The 17,893-nt window shown below is 39.9% G+C and overlaps 1 protein-coding gene across 1 annotated transcript in view; it reads left to right on the plus strand.

Annotated features, from left to right (window-relative positions):
- Positions 1-17,893, plus strand: part of LOC125263092 (BAH and coiled-coil domain-containing protein 1) — a 100,710-nt gene that overhangs the window by 43,741 nt on the left and 39,076 nt on the right. Inside the window, 2 exon segments of the mRNA XM_048181961.1 lie at positions 7,321-7,503; positions 17,685-17,810. Coding sequence (XP_048037918.1) covers positions 7,321-7,503; positions 17,685-17,810 — 309 coding nt within the window.

The following is a 17,893-nucleotide window of genomic DNA, read 5'->3' on the forward strand; positions in this document are numbered from 1 at the left end:
TTTTAACAAATTATGTTTTCCAAAAATAAAGTATATTTAACATATTCTTAAATAAATAAGAAAATATTTATTAATTATTAAATTAATAAAAAAAGTAATTTACAAATAAACTGGCTAAATTTAGTCTAAAAATTAAGTTACTCAATATTAAGTTCTTGTTTATAGAACTGTTGTAAAACAATATATTATTAAAATACTAAAATTCAGCACAGCCTCTTACTAAGGCCATGCTGATAATACTATGCTTCATTTTCAGATAGAAGTGCAAGCCATTGCATTTGTGGAATGATCCAAATAGACTCAACGTACACAAGCAATCCCAGTACACAAAACCTATGCACTTCTTGAAAGCTATCATTGTTTGAGAGAGGCTAGACTTCCTGCCATGGCACTGCTCTCTCCAGCCCTGTTATTTACCCTTCCCATAAAACATGTCCTTTGCAGAGCTTGAAATCCAGACAGCTATCCATTAGCCTGTTTGTCTGAGGTTCGAGCCCCTATCAATGAGCGATCCATGTGCAAATAGACCTTTTGAAATGATGGATTCTTTTGAGGGTGAAGCCCAGTGCACCCCTAGGGTGAGGCTGACCCAGCAGGTATGAACACATGCTCTTACAATGCCTTTATCAGTCTGACAGGTGTATTTTTTAATACTGTTTCATTTCTGTCACACTCAGTTCATTTGAGTTTAGCTGGTGGCTGTTTGGTCTCCCTCATTCTCCTTCTTTTCAAGCTCAAACCATGCCTGATTATTTAAAGTAGGGGTGTCAAACTCAGTTCCTGGAGGGTAACTGTTGTGCAAAGTTTAGCTCCAACCCTAGTTAAACACACCTGTATCAGCTAATCAATGTCTTTAGGCTTACTAGAAACTTTCAGGCAGGTGTTTTTGATCTGGTTGGAGTTAAACTCTGCAGAACACATGTGACACAGTTTGACACATGTGATTTAAAGTTTAGTTACCTCAAAAAGAATTCTGTCATCATTTACTCACCCTCATGTTCTTACAAACCCCTATGACTTTCTTGTTTCCACTAAACAAAAGAAAATAATGTTTACATGCTATTTTCCATACAGTGAAAGCAAAAGCTTGACATAAGAAGTAATGTGAAAGACTTATGCGTTATATTTCCAAATCTTCTGAAGTCATACAGTTGTTTTAGGAACAAAATCATTATTGATTTGGAAATCTTGCCCACCAATATACACTGCCCTCCAAAAGTTTGGAAACACCCCTGGCAAATTGTGGTTTTGGATGATATCAGCATAAATCCTTATCATTTTTTTGGTGCAAATACATTAAAGTAACTTGACATTATTATTGAAGACCAGCAATAATAATTTTCATTTTGATTACATAATAATGGCAATATATACATGTCAAAGTCAGACATGCCCCTTTGTCAGCTGTGATGCCTGGTTACTGCTTTAAACTTGGCCCTGGTTTTTAAAAGATTTTTGGGTCAGCACACCTTAATAGCTTCAACAATTGATTGCCAATTAAGTTTAGATACAATGAACCAATTAGAACCCAGTTTATGTCAGATAGCTGCTAATGGTGGATATTTTGATGAATCGAAAATGTAAGTTTTTTCTATGTATAAACTGTTTATGTAATAAAATATGTTTTCGTAGTTTGTGTTGTCCCTTATCAGTGCAAAATTATCACAAATTAAAAAGGATTTATGCCAATATTGTCCAAAACCCCACTTTTCTAGGGCGTTTCCAAACTTTCGGAGGGCAGTGTAACTCTTGAATTGTATTTATTATTCTGCATCTGCATATTAAAACTCTAGACATAAGAACCAGTTGTGTTGGGCATCCTTGAAGTCAAATTATGTGTCATTATGTGTCCAGATGCACCATTTAAAAATGTTTGTATATTGATATTAAGCAGATGCACTTGCTATTTAAATATATTTCAATACAGAGAGACTTGTGTTGACTCACTGAGGTTTAGTTGGAATTATCTCCATCTTGTTAGCTCAGTGAAAGCAAACAATTAAGGTTAAAAAGTCTCATTAGTTTTGGTTAAAGCTACATGTCAGTTCTGTTTACATTAGACAAGAAATCTTTGACAAGAAAAAATTGTAACTCTCTTTGATTTTTGAGTTTTGTGGCTAACCACCAAGCCACTGTACAAACACTGGCTGCCACTTCACACACACAGACATACCACTTCCTCTGTCCTTATCGTTTTTGTCACATTTTTCACTTTATTCTACTCTTCTCTAAGTTTACCCTCTCTCTCTCTCTCTCTCTCTCTCTCTCTCTCTCTCTCTCTCTCTCTCTTTTCTTCTCTCCTTCGCCAACACCCACGGATGGACCACATCCATACTTAGTTGACAAGAACGCACTGAGTGTGGAGTGTTAGAAGCATGTGCAACCGATTCCTCCCTCTCTCTTTTCCCGTGCTTTCGTCCTCTTTCCACACGAGCCTGGAATCACTTTCAGTTTGACTCACTTTGGTGCTGGTCAAAGTGGGACCGCTGTCTGACCAACCCCCTCCAATTTACATGCTCACCCACTCACCAAGTCACACACCTACACACTCATCCAGCCTGGTCCCTGTGGGTCCCTCCACTTCCCGCTCTACACGTCCCTCCAGCGTTGTGAAACAGGAGCGCCATCCCAGTTGTCTACAAACCAATAGGAATGTTTGGCTACCAATTCTTCTAATGTTTTCAAGATGGCTTTGACTCTTATAAGGAAATCCCCCCAGTTTAGTAGCCATTTGAAATTCCTGCTCCTTTTTTACAGCGAGGAAGTGCTTTCTGAGTCACAGGGCGAGAGCCAGTTGTGCGCCCCAGTCTGTCTGAGGCTAGGGAGATTGGAGGAGCGCTCGCGGTGTTAGCCGTCAGAACGCGAGGATTGTATAAGGTGTTGAGAGTCTGAGGTTCTGCTTTCTTAAGCTCCACATCTAACATCTGTTTTTTATATAAAAGATAAAGAACAGAGGACTCAAGTGACCCTTACAGGATGTTTTTACTTGGTAAGTCAAAGTAAGACTATTTCCTCACTGCTGAAATACTTTTTTACTTCTCTTCTGATCACTGTGACTGTAGTGTGTGGTTTGCATGGAATGCAATGGTTACTGAACCAGGACATCTTTTTCTTTAGCACCCGTACCTCTCACTAGGCACTTCCATATATTACTGGAGGGATGATTTATGTACGATTTCCTCTCTCTAATTGTTAGTTGTTCCATTATTTGGAGTTGTTTGGATCACTGTAGGTGACATAGTTTGATGTCAGTCCTGAACTGTTCCAGCAGTATCTATAATCTCCATGGTCTTGGAGGGATAAGCAGTAATTCAAGTTTGAAAAATGTGTGTCTCTCTGCTTTCAACAGTGATGTGGTACGATTGCATGGTTAATATGAGCAATCCAAGCAGCGAGTCCAAACTGACGATGTCATGTCTAAGTGTTACTTACTGCCTTTGACACAGGCCTGTGATCAGTTATTGCCCTCTAAGGCTTCACTGTACCAATAGAAGACAAACTGCTCAACTTTCTCAGATCAGTGTAAAAGAGCAAGTTACCAACACCCCAGACCGGCTCAGCCCACAGAGCGTCTGGTTTGGATGAGGCCATGCTGTTCTCACTCATCTCTCCAGTTCTTGCCATTCCCATGACAACAGCACCATCAAACGCCTCCCTCTGAGCTGACTGGGAGCTGAATGAATCTTCCTGCCTCCGTTAACGGGTGGCACGGCCATGGCATCCGCTGTGGCGGCACATGAGATCCAGTGTGTACACAGGTTATGCCAGGACCCCGCTGGCTATGACATGCCTGTGGGTGTATGTGTGGATCCCAAGGATTCGTAGATGTGTGCATTAGTACAGGCAGTCCAACCGTGCCTTTTTAAATGATATAACAGGATTAATCTCCATTGATGTAAGGGATTGGCACAGATTAGGATGCACATGATCTGATTTTTCTTAATCCTTCACGGAAGCACGAGACTTGCATTACCTAAAATGTAAACATTATTGGGTCAGAGAAAACGGCACATTACGAGGCTGGCTTAGCTGAGGAGAGCCACCTCTTCCTTTTAATGACCTGCTAAATAAACACTCTCCAAGCCTTGGTCTGTGTTCTCGCGCCCTAGATCCACTCTAGCACCCACTTTGGTTGGCAGTCACCCTTGGTCGCGTGTTTACACCTCTCCCCATCAGCTCTGTCCTGTCTTTCATCTGCCTCATGTCTTGGTACAGCCCACAGTTGTCTAGTTGGATACCGTGGAGGGCAGAAAAAAGAGTGGGTGGCTGTCCAAAGTTTGTAATTATAATACTCCTCCTTCTAGTTCCTTAGAAGGCCACTTCCATTTCCCTCCTCCTACGGCTTCCTGCACGCTTATCTGTCATGGGATAAACTGCATATTTGAAAATGTGCATTAGTGTTTTTGTCTTTTCTCCTGTGATCACACTTGATTGCCTCTGACATCAGAGTGGCCATGTTTTGCTCTGTTGCATGGATGGCATGCACTCAGAGGGAGGCGTCCGGTAACATCAGACTTGCACTGTCCATGTGTTTTGTTTGGAGCATTGCCTGTACAATTTTGGGTGTTTGGCTGTATGAGTAAAATATTAGCTCATAAGCTTGGTGTATTTGTGAGATCAGGCACGCATGAACATTTTAGTAAGCCTGCAAATATTTGTAGTTGACCACAGATGGCCAATATTTCCGTCATGTATTGTACATTATTTCATCACTGAATGAAGGTTATAATGAAACGATTATCTTCCAGAGTGATACTTTTTTTTACTAGGGGTGTGACGGTGAGGAAATTTTTCCCATTTGTTAATCGACAGATGACAACACCTGTAATACCAGTATCACCCTAGGGAACATAGAGTTTTTCCCTCATTTGCACCCTGCTTTTGCACGGCCGCAGGGGCATTCATAATGGTGCGTGTCCATTGGCGTGGAGAAGAGAGAGCATTTTCAGTTAATTCCTATGAAAGTTGAGCTTCACACTCCATGCCAGGAGGCACGCACCGTTATGAATGTCCATACGACCGTGTGCATAATTTCGCTTTCGAATAAATGTGAAATCCGGGGCAATTCAGGGCAGCAATTGCTTGAATGATGGGTTCATTATTATTCTTCATGAAAAACACAAGAAGAAAAACTTAGCAGGTTCCCTATTAACATTGGGTTTAAATCCAAAATATTGCCAAATAGTTGCTTTTACATTTTGCTTTGAAACCAAATCTGCCATCGTCTTGTCAGTCAGCTAGTTACTCTCGTCACATGATAAATGAAATCAGTCTCCTGCTGCTGATCTGTGCTGCAACTCTTTTTCGCCTCACGCCGAATTCAGCGGACACATTCAGTTTTTAATTGTAGTGTCTGTTCTCAAGTGATGTAATCGTTGTTGTGGCTGAACACGGTAACACTATCGCAGCAAGCCTACTTGCAAAAAGCCTGGTCCAATTTGTAGATTATTATAGTCAAAGACATGAATTGACTGAATGGACTGGCCATCCATTCAGGTTTTTTTTCCACCTTTGGCCTGAGATGCTGATAGGCGCCTGCATCCCCACGACCCTATATAGATTTGGAGAATGCCCAGCATTTCGTTCTTCTAAATGCACTCAATGTAGCAGCTTGGTTCCTCGAACCAGGCAGGACTCTGATTGTAGCTTGTGATTTTAAAATTTTTGTGTTCAATACCCACAGTCAGTGAATGGTTTGTGGGTGTCCTGTGTGAGCCTTTGACTAATACACTTAGTCTTCTCAGCCTTGCCGTTCCTGTCAAAAAAATTTACTGAGCAATGTAATTTTACACAGTGGCCAGTATTTGAGCGTGTTAATGTAGGACATGTGTGTCTGTCATTCACACTCAAGCATATGTGTCCGATACTGTGGATGAATTTATAGAAGTAAAGACCTCTTCATCAGACCATCAAGTTCACAGTGAGAGCTCAGAAAGTACTCACTACATTTGTAGTCCTTGTGTAATTATGATACAGTCTAAGGCCAAGACTACAGGATTTACAATGTCAGACTGAAGATGTAGAGTCAAAGGTTAAAATGCTGATTTACTAAGGCTGTAAAGGCTTTTGAGGATCTCATCATGCTAATATTCTCTCCAAATAAGTGGTTGAGAATGTCTTTGCACATTCTTTGGACCCAGAGGGGAAAAAAAAGTATGGAGACTTTCTGGAGGGGGTCAAACTGATGCTGTAATCCTGAAGTTGAAATTCAGGATGCAGGATGGTGGAAAATAACAGCAGTACAGAAGAAGGTACCACAGTGGAGAACGATGATTGAAATAAAGAGAAAAAGAGAGCAGGGTTCAGGGCAAGACTAAGGGCGTGAGAGTGAACAACTAAAAAAAAAGAGGGTAATGGAGAAAGGGGGTGGAAAATTGGGATGGGAATTCACAGGAGAGAAAAAAAGAAAGGAGAGAAAGATAGGCTGTGCATTCAGCTGTGAGATGAGATATCTGTCGAGTGATGGCTTGACGTATCCCAGCTCGGACTCTGATGTCTCGGGGCTAAACTATATTATGTATGTGTGTATGCTGGATGGGTGGTGTCCACTCTTGGTTGTGGAGAATGAATGAATCTGGCAGACATTACCAGGTAACCCCTGAGCTGACCAGACATGTTTCCAGGGCACAGGGAAGTCTGTTTGATATTTGTTGCTTTAAAAGTTACTCAATAACTAGTCTCAGACTCACATTTGAGGCATATTACAGACCTTTTACTAAATAGAAAGCTGCAAAAAAGAGAGATCTTTGTTTGAGGCTCTTTGTAACAAGTACAGACTGCAACTGTATATTCTACTTTCCTGTCTATTTCAGATTTATGTGCCACTAAACAGAAAGTAAAAAAGTGAATGGTTGCTGGTTAGTGAATATGTTAGTCTGATGGCCCTTTTCTGTCTAAGTTGGTGGCTCTTGGCTATAAAACACAACAGTCTTTCCATATCCTAGTCCTGGAGGCACACCAACATTACATTTGTTTTTATTTTATTTTTTATATGTCTCCCTTATCTGACACATCCATTTCAGGTCTTGAAGTCTCTGCTAATGAGCTCATGAGTTGAATCAGGTGTGTTTGATTAGGAAGGGTCTGAAAATGCGCAGTGATGGTGTGCCTTCATGCTGATAATCAAATTGTGAGCAAGCTCCAAAACTAAACCAAGTGTGCATAGACAATATGAATTAATGAGCTAGTTAAGTCAACCAACTAAAGAATGAAGTCTTTGAACGCAAATGCTCAGATATGCCCACTATCATACCAAAACCCAGTGTTCACATGTGAGTCAACACACCTAACTACTCCACCCTCCTTCCCCTCTCAACACAGGCAGTGGACTGATGGGCAATTCCTCAGCCTCCTTCATGGGGACGTTCCTGGCCAGCAGTCTAGGCTCCCCTCCCTCACACCCACCACACCCCTCTAGACCTCCGTCTTCTCCCTCCTCTCCTCCTTATCGTGGGGGTCCTCACTCCAGCGCCTCTCAGATCTGGTTCCCCCACTCACATGAAGGTAAGATGGCTCAGTTCCGATCACCTGCTCATCTGTCTGTCTGAATATGTGTCAATCTATTTATTTGTGCCTCTGGACTTTCTAATCAAAAGGGAGCAGTTCTCTCTTTTTTCTGCTCTGTGAAATGTGCCGCCCCAGTGGTTTCTCGACAGTGCAGAAAGGGGACAAAAGTTCAGCCAAAGAATCTTGTGGTCTGTGATGTGCATCAACAAGAATTTATGCGCACAACATACACACACAAAACATTCGAGAAAGAACAAGCTTAACGGTCAACAGCATTGCAGCTGTCATGTAAAAGCCAATGTGGCTTTTCCCACCGCGCCTTATACTAGCTTGGCCTGAGCTTGAGCCACACCCAGCCCCCAGCCTGCCAAGTAAAGAGCTGGCTTCCTCCAGCAGTGGCCCCAGATCCCTACAGATGACAGACTAGCACAACTCCACAGAGAAGGGAATATAGAGAAAGACAGCAAGAGTAAAAGATGCCCAGGCATGCCCAATGCCACTCGGTACTTATTCACACATAAATACCCTCCGGGCCACATCCAAATGTGCCAAACAGTCATAAACCATTAGGAGTTCATCCGTGTGTTGTTTGTGTAATCTGCAAACTCAGCCTCTCTGAGTACTGCACTATCCCCATGCCAGTTATCACTATACCCCAGACTATTTTCACTTTTTTTTTTCATCCGGTACCCTCCTTCTGGTACAGTTGAATACATCCCTGTTCCATTTGAAGTTCACACTAGGAGGAGGCTTGTGGAGACGGCTCTTCTTATTGAACCTATCTATCAGGTTGAAGCTTTTTCTAGCCAAGAACCACCAACTAAAAAAGGTAGAGGCTGTCTGACTTTAGTAAAGAGACTAGCCACAGTTCAGTTTTGAGATTTAGGGACAGAATATTTATGCAATGAACGTCACAAACCAAGGCAAATCCAGAAACTTGTTCTTCCTTGTTTGTCTTAAAGGGATAGTTTACCCCAATATGAAAATGATCCCATGATTTACTCACCCTCAAGCCATCCTAAGTGTATATGACTATCTTCTTTCAGACACAATCGGAGTTATATTAAAAAATATACTGGCTCTTCCAAGCTTTATAATGGGAGTGAATGGGGCTTGTGATTTGAAGTCCCCAAAAAAAGCGTATCCATTTAAAATAAAAGTAATTCACATGGCTCCAGGGGGTTAATATAGGCCTTCTGAAGTGAAGCGATGGGTTTTTCTTAGAAAAATATCCATAATTATCCATAATTTTATAAACTAGTAAACTATTATGAGCTAGTCCTCTACAAGTTCTATCCCCAGATGGAACAAAAAATGTTTTGTTCTGTCTGGGGATAGAACTGGTAGAGGACTAGCTCACTGGGTAGTCAAGGGATGACCACCCAGAAATTGCCCATTCGTGATGCACTATGCAATGATACAAAATGTGCACTACCTGCCAGGCCATAAAGAGATGAAATCCCAAAGATGTCAGTTTGTGGTCTGTTCCTTTGGCCAATGGGACATTGGTCATTTTCTCAAAGAAGCTGTACAGTTTTAATAAGAATGATGATAATGGTTACGTTACTAAGTAATAAGGCTGATTATTACTGGGATTATGATAGCAAGCCATTATCTGTATTGCAGTTTAATTGTGCAGAACGCAGTGTGAAAATGATTGAATCCTGGCTTGCCATCAGCATCATTCAGCTCTCTTCTTTTTAAGATAATTGCAAATTGTCTTTTCTCCAGTTTGCATAAAAAAGCAAGTGATCAAAATGAGTAGCACAATTACCCAGCCTATCCTCTGCACCCTGTGGGACAGTCTCCCGCCAGCAGCAGCATAAGCATATCTGCAAGAGCACTTTAAGACATTCTAAAATTCCTTGTGCTTTGTGTGAACAGTTTATAAAGGCACTACAATTAACATAATTTATTTCTGAATACATAGTGTTATATATATATATATATATATATATATATATATATATATATATATATATATATATATATATATATATATATATATATATATATATATATAAAATATGGTCCTCACCTGATTCATTGTGACAACTGATATTATAATTTATGGAAAAATATCAAGAATACAGTATCTGTTTCATGATTACCACTACATAACTGACCAATATTTGATAGGCACCTGTCTGCAGTAAACACTGTGGAGTGTGTTGATATCCTAAAAATTATTATTTATTTTTGGTGTTTTTGCCTTTATTATGATAGGACAGTAAGAACTCGAACTCGGGTCGCCCGAGTTCGCAACGGTGCTATTTGTTGGCGTTCTGCCCACGAGGCTATCGGTGCCGACCTAAAAATTAATTTTTAATCAGTATGTTTTTTTTGTTGTAAATATATCAATACTTAAAGGGTTTGTTCACCCAAAAATGAAAATTCTGTCATTAATTACACCCTCATGTCGTTCCAAACCCGTAAGACCTTTGTTCATCTTCGGAACACAAATTGACATATTTTTGATGAAATCTGATGGCTCAGTGAGGCCTGCATTGAAAGCAAATTAATTTACACTTTCAGATGCCCAGAAAGCTACTAAAGTTATATTTAAAACAGTTCATGTGACTACAGTGGTTCAACCTTAATGTTATGAAGCGGCGAGAATACTTTTTGTGCACCAAAAAAACAAAATAACAGCTTTATTCAACAATATCTAGTGATGGGCGATTTAAAAACACTGCTTCATGAAGCTTCGAAGCTTTACGAATCTTTTGTTTTGAATCATGGTTCGGAGCGCATATCAAACTGCCCAAGTCACATGAACCATTGAAATTTCGAAACACTTACGACATAACAAAGCCTCGTTTACTGAAATCACGTGACTTTGGCAGTTTGAAACAAAAGATCCGTAAACACATGGTAGAAAATCTCCAAATAAATAAATGTTTAACAAGCTGACAGGAGTCGATTCAACAACAAAGACAACACTTTCAAAATGTGATTATTTTATTGAGTGATAGGGATTGGGTTAAATCAGTGACATTATTAGATTTGCTATACGGCGTCTTCCTGTCAGGTCCTCAACTTCCCTCAGTGTGTTTTTGCACATAAAAGGCAACAATTGTATTTCACCATCCAGTTTTTTCTTTGAACGATGATGTGAGCTCCTGATGCAATTCTCGATTCAGCATAAATTACCTACAATGACGATATTTTTCACAATCACGACAGAAAATCAAAATTCTGCCCTAACTTCACTAGTAGAAAGGCAGCGCGATGTAAACAAACCCAGAGTAGAATTGAACGCGACGTGACGGCAGCTTCACATTCTCTCCTCGATCACAGGAAAGTCTTTCAATTCAGTGGAAATGTCACTCATCTTCATAACATAAAGATCACGTCCAACATATATTGTGATTTTCTGTTTATACCTTTCTAAACCAGCACAGAAAGGACTTTTCTCCATCTCTTTCATTCTAATTTTCACTGCTTGCCCTCCACTGGAATTTCGCGCGTCACCAGAACCATGTGATTGCAAACAGCCTATTAAGTTTATTCAAGCATATTGTGACGAGCAGGGCGGGTGAGAGCCGTGAGGGAACGGCGCGAGGCCGGTGACGCAAGTGGTAAACGATCTTCACCTGCGAGTCGCACCGGCCTCGAGTCTCTCACGGAGGAGCTCCGGAAGCATAAAAGGAGGAGCGACAACAGTGAAGGACGAGAGAGGACCAGGCCTGGACTTTATTTTATGTTTTATTATGTTTGTGTGGCCGGCAACGTTTTTTAACGTTCAACAAAACTTTAATTCCAAAATAAACAAATACAAAACAAAAGTAATGCCGGCAGACCCTCGCAGACGTCTGCCGTAGGTTAAGATCGTTAACACTCATGGAGTGTAACCTCATGCCGTTCCCTCACGGCTCTCGCCCGCCCTGCTCGTCACACATATATCTTGAATAAAGGATTTTTTACCCCACAGGCAAACAAGCTAAAGCATAAATCTAACAAAATGTAAATGTGATCAAGCTTAAAACTAGAATTAAAATTAGCCAATTTGCATCTCTTTATTAAGTTGTATTAATCTCCTGATTATTGTAATGCTCAAGGACACATCAGAATTATTTTGTTCCTTTGAAAAACAAAAGTAAGAGTACACAAATTAATGTTGTGTACTCTTGAAGCTCTGAAAATTTGCTTGCAGTACCAAAGTTCTGTCTATCTAGTGTGGGTGGTAGGGCTTTCAGCATATCAGATTCTAAGCTCTGGAACAAACTACCACAAGACCTTTGTGATGTCTCTTCTCTTCAGACCTTTAAAACTGCTCTCCAAACTCACATATTCACATTGTTTTGTTTGTCTCAATTTTCCAGCTCTGTGCTTGTTTTTTGTAAGTTTAATGTACAGTAGATTAACTTTCTTTGTCTGTTCCATCTGGTCGATCACATGTTGTATAGTTTTATTTATTTATTTATTTATTTATTTTTCAAAATTACTCAAATAGGAATTCCACAAAATAATATTTTAGTACTGAAGAAAAATTACTTGAGTACTTTGCACCCCTGGGGAAGACTCTAGTGCAAAAGCATGTTACACCTCTGTGATACAAGCAGATCCAGAACTTCTGCAAAGCTCCTGACTAAAACACTATCTTTGCTCTGGGTTCCTTTAGGACTTGACTCTCAAATGAGTCAACTGCAACTATATTAATCTCTTGATGCATGACCACATAATGCCATAACTGTGCTGAAGTCAACAGCATACATTCTGATAACTTCAGCCCATGAATAACAACTATATTACATTTCTTTCTGAAGGAGGGGGGAACTGAAATACAGAAAACACAGGGAAAGCCTAACAGGCCCATTGCCAGCTGGTCTGTGTCCAAATTACAGCTTTAACTGTGCCAAACAGAGGCTACCATCCTCTGCTTTCCTGCTTTCTCTTTCCTACCCCCTTTTTTTTTCACTGAAATGATGCTGGTTCTTGTGCCAGAGCCGGTGCTTGGTCGGGGAATCTGCAAACATTTCTCAAATATCTCTCAAACAGCTTATTTCCACTGGATTGAGAGCCAAACAGTGACATAACAATCCCATCTTTGTTTGAGAGTCTTTCAAATTGTGACATTTTAACATCCAGTTCAATTTGTTTTATTGTTGTTATGCCATCACAAAAAGCTTTTGATGCCATGGTCAGAATTTAAACGTATAGCAATCAATTCTCACATACATCAATCATCTAAATGATTTTAGACGACGAAAAAAAAGTTGGGAGAGCCATCATTTGAACATGCGTATTGCCACATCACATGTTTCCACTGTTGCTATGTTGATTTTGAAAATTGTTATGGTTGTTGATGTTGACTAATGTTTGTGGAATTGGGGAACAGTTGCAGATTGGACACCACCTGATGGTGGAAAAGGGGCTTCTGTCTCTTTATAGCCCTCATGCTTCACTTGTTTTATCTCTCTCAATCCAATCATGTCTTTTTTCTGTCTGTAGAATGCATGCTGCCCTCTCCTCCCCCTCCTCCTTTGCCAGGCTCTATCACTTCCTTTCAATTAGCAGTCCTGATGAGTGCCATTCACCTCCTCCCATCCTCCTGTCTTTCCTCTTCACCCTCTGCCATTTCTGTACTACTCTGTCACTTCTTCTCAATTTGCAGTCTCGACAGGCAGCTTTATCTGCCCCTCTCTGTCTCTCCTTAAACAATTTACTCTGGGCTATTTACAGATGCACGCTTGTATGCGCTGTCATGAGCAGACACTGGGAGAACGATTGGCTGTCCATGTGAACAGGAAGATTGAGAGATAGGATTAACAGGCATGTGCAAATTGTGTACCATTAGCATTTGTAGAAGTTCCAGCTCTCTTCAAAGAAACCGCTTTATTGTCTGGGAATTAGCTCATATGATCAAATGACCTTTTAACTGGTTTGAGTTGAATTCAAAATTGAAAAATTGGCAATTCAATTCATGAGTTGAAATTGGCCACAACCCACAGGCTGTTAAAGTGAAATTTGAATAGGAATGAAAGGATTTACTGAAACTTAAATAAATTCAGCACAGCAAAGTTCAACACTCAAAAAAAAAATGTCATCAATAATGTTGTTCCAAACCTGTAAGACTTTTGTTCATCTTCAAAACACAAATGAAGATATTTGTAATAAAATTTGAGATTTCTGTCCCTGCATTGACAGTCCACGCAGCTACCACTTTAACACTGTAAAAAGTTCATGAAGAGATTGTAAAACTAATCCATATGAATCGAGTGGTTCAGTCCACATTTAATTTAGGCTGTTATTCACAATATAAACATTCATCAACGCACACATCAGTTGTGTTAAACAGAAGCTCAAGCATGTTTGTTTGACGTGAGAACCATGAGGTTCATTCTTGTGTTATGCAGCATATTTGAGCTTCAGCAAGAACAAATGAGGTTCTTTCTCATGTGTTACGCAGCATGTTTGAGCTTCCTCAAGAACCAGTGAGTTTCATTCTGTGTTATGCATCACATTTGAACTTCCACAAAACCAGTGAGGTTCATTCTCATGTTACACATCACATTTGAGCTTCTGCCAGAACCAATGAGGTTCATTCTTGTTACGCAGCACGTTTGAACTTCAGCAAGAGCCAATGAGGTTTGTTCTCATGTTACGCAGCACGTTTGAACTTCCACGAAACCAGTGAGGTTCATTCTCATGTTACACATCAAGTTTGAGTTTCCGCAAGAACCAGTGAGGTTTGTTCTCATGTTATGCAGCACGTTTGAACTTCCACAAAACCAATGAGGTTCATTCTCGTGTTACGCAGCACGTTTGAGCTTCAGCAAGAACCAGTGAGGTTTGTTCTCGTTTTACGCAGCACGTTTGAACTTCCACAAAACAATGAGGTTTATTCTTGTTACACATCACGTTTGAGTTTCCGCAAGAACCAATGAGGTTCATTCTCATGTTATGCAGCATGTTTGAGCTTCAGCAAGAACCAATGAGGTTCATTCCCATGTTACACATCACATTTGAGCTTCCACAAGAACCAATGAGGTTCATTCTCATATGTTATGCAGCACATTTGAGCTTCAGCAAGAACAAATGAGGTTCATTCTTGTGTTACACAGCACGTTTGAACTTCCGCAGGATCCAATGAGGTTCATTCTCATGTGTTACACAGCACATTTGAGCTTCCACAAGAACCAATGAGGTTCATTCTTGTGTTACACAGCACATTTGAGCTTCCACAAGAACCAATGAGGTTCATTCTTGTGTTACACAGCACGTTTGAACTTCCACAAGAACCAGTGAGGTTCATTCTTATGCATCTCGCTTGAGCTACCTCAAGAACCTATAAGGTTCATTCTCATGTTACGCAGCACGTTTGAGTTTGCGCAAGAACCAATGAGGTTTGTTCTCGTACGTCAAGCAAGTACAGTTGAGCTTCTGTTCGCTGATGCTGTTCGCTGATGTTTATATCTGAATAAAAGTCTAAATTCAATCTTATCTACTTCCTCAGATTCTAATTTTACTTTTACTTTTTCTTAATTTAAGCCAGCAGCCATAAGCTATCACCATTAGATCCATGAACACGGCATTTAATCTCAGGTTGCTCCAGGGTGACTAAACCTGTCATAAAGTCATGGCACCATTCAATGGCAAAACCAAGTGAAAGTTATATGGTTTATCAAATTGCAAATATTTTTCCTAATGTATTCTGGTCCTTGTATGTTATTTATGTGCTGTTTAGGTGCAGTAAGCCTCTTCTTTTTTGCTGATTTGCAGAATCCTGCAGTGAGCTGCAGTAGCATCTTGCTCAGATAATAACAGTTTTGCATGTGCTGAGTGAGCTGGTGTCAATCACTTGCAGACAGCTGCCGTCTCTGTGAGTGCAATGGTGTTAGCAGCATTAATGTCAGCACTAAGCAGTAAAACCTTCCTCATCTAGCCCGCTGGCACAGCACCTTCCCTTGTCCTGCCCAGATTAACGGCTGAATGTGCAGTGCAATGCCCAGCGGTGCCGCTCACGTGCCCTGAGAGGCCTCTGCTCAGTGCCAAGCAACCAGCCACTATCGGGTGCAGCCAGACGTCACTGTGAAACGGGATTACGCTGCCAAGTGTCACACATAGAAACACAAAGAACAGAGAAACAGCCGAAGACTGATTTGCATAACGCAAGCTTGTATCACACTTTTGCATAGCCCACAGAAGAAATATATTGTTCAAAGGGAGCCTTATTTTTTTTTTTCCATTCTTAAATGAATTGGCATAAATGAGTGTGCTTATTAATGCTGACAGGCGGGGAGAATAAAAAAAGGAGCTTGCAATTATCACCTTCCTCTTTGTGTCTAAAGAAATACGAGCCTTCATATGATTGGAGGGGTATTTATATTCTTCAGTCTGAACTGCATAATAGGGATAGTTCATTGAAAAATTTAAATTCTGTAATCATTCCAAACATCTATTATAGAGCTGCACGATTAATCTTAAAAGATCACAATCTCGGGACAAAAACCAGCTGTTTTAACAGGGGTGTATAGACTTTTTATATCCACTGTATATTTAATTCATACAGTGAAGACTATGCAGTGTTTATTTTTATTTTTCATTTGATTATTTGCTGGATATACAGTTAGATATACTTAGATGAAAAATCTTAAAGCATTGTTTATTTCATTTGTACCTTTTTTGTATTTGTCCTGTTGTTTGTAATTTTCTTCTTTGGTTTTATTGTATTAAGGAAAGTTTACTTTTCTTCAAAATTTCTTTGAGGACATTATTTACCTTAGTTAGCCTAGTATTAGTTTCTGCTGTGGAACTGAAATTGGTATAAAGAATTGAGAAATTTCACAGGTATCTAAAATTATGTCATAGCATCCTTATTTCCACCAAAATATACTTCAAATATATCGCTGTTCTGTAAACGAAAGACTCAAAGAAGATTCTCATATCGCCCACTCCTAATCGTTAAATAATTGTAATTACGATATTGAACAAAATAATCGTGATTGTTATTTGAGCGTAACATGATTAAGCAGCCCTGTTTTCTGATGACTTCTCATTGACTAATGTTCACTTCAGACGGAACTTGAGAAACAATGACTTACAATTAGAACAATGAGAAACAAGGACTTACAGACTCAGCAGTGCACTTGTCTTTACTCAGGGCAGATTTACAGGCTTTTCCTAGCATGTCAGTTTGCTTATAACCACTGTTACTTGTGGTTATCTTTTCAGGGTATTTTTAGAGGATAAAAAAACTGTAATGTGAAGAATAAGAATGCATAATCTGTAAACTTATAAACAAACAAACAACCAAATATACCAACTGGATAGAAAAATACCTAATTATCACATTGCCCCACCTCCCCATACAAGCATAATACAATCCAGGTTGCAGTGGGTTAACTGACTAACTGTTTTGGTGGATCGGGAAATATTTTCTGTTTCTCAGTAATGTAATGTGCTCTGAAAAAATGTCATACATCACTCTATTATAAGTATTATAAATGTCACAATCAATCAGAGCACTATAATTGTCCTAGAAAGTAACAAGGCTAACATTTATCACATATTTAAAGGTTATTGGCTTGTCTTCTTGCCTTGACAAAGCTTCAAAGGCTTGTGCTTGAAAAGTGTTTGGTTTTCCTGTAAAGTCTGTCCTCATGGCTTTGTTGTGTTAGTGGCAGATTTTGGAGAGTTGAGACAGCTGAAATAAAGTTGATCTTTGGCCTCTTTCTTAAATCACCACATGTTCTGCTGTGAGGACTCTTTGCTTATTGTTTTACTGTGTTATCCCTTACCTCAGCACTGGGAACTTGGTGAGATTTGCACGGTGAGAACCATATGTTCAGGAGACAAAATTCATCCATTACTTCAATCCCCTAGACTGAACTTGTCTACTTGTTTGCATTGCAAACACAAATAGGAATGGCAAATATGACATCCAAAGCCTGTGGTTATTGGTGAATATAGCACACCAGCTGCATTGGAACAGGGGGGGATTAGATCTGGACCAAAACGCTTACGGCCAAAAAAGAAATGTGGCTCAGTGATTATTGTCTTGTTATCAGAGAATTCCTTCCCTTATTGCTCTCTCTCCTTCTCACTCTCACTCTCTTGCCTTCACTTCTTCTTTTGCTATGTCTACAATTTTCTCAGCCTTTATTTCTCTAATTTTATCTCTCTGGACCTTTCCACTGATGTGCACACCCTCTTTTTTTTTTGTTTTTCCACAGCAGTCCCAGGGTATCCTCGCTTCTCAGGGAGTCTAGCCCACACCTTTCTTCCCATAAGCCATTTGGATCACCATGCCAACAGCGGGGTTCTCTATGGACAGCACCGTTTTTATGATACACAAAAGGGTGAGCAAAATTACAATTTTGTGACAATTTCATAAACCTTTCTACTTTACTGCATATGCATCTACACTTCTCTTTTTTTTTAC

Source organism: Megalobrama amblycephala, linkage group LG1 (assembly GCF_018812025.1).
Source record: "Megalobrama amblycephala isolate DHTTF-2021 linkage group LG1, ASM1881202v1, whole genome shotgun sequence".
NCBI lineage: Eukaryota > Metazoa > Chordata > Actinopteri > Cypriniformes > Xenocyprididae > Megalobrama > Megalobrama amblycephala.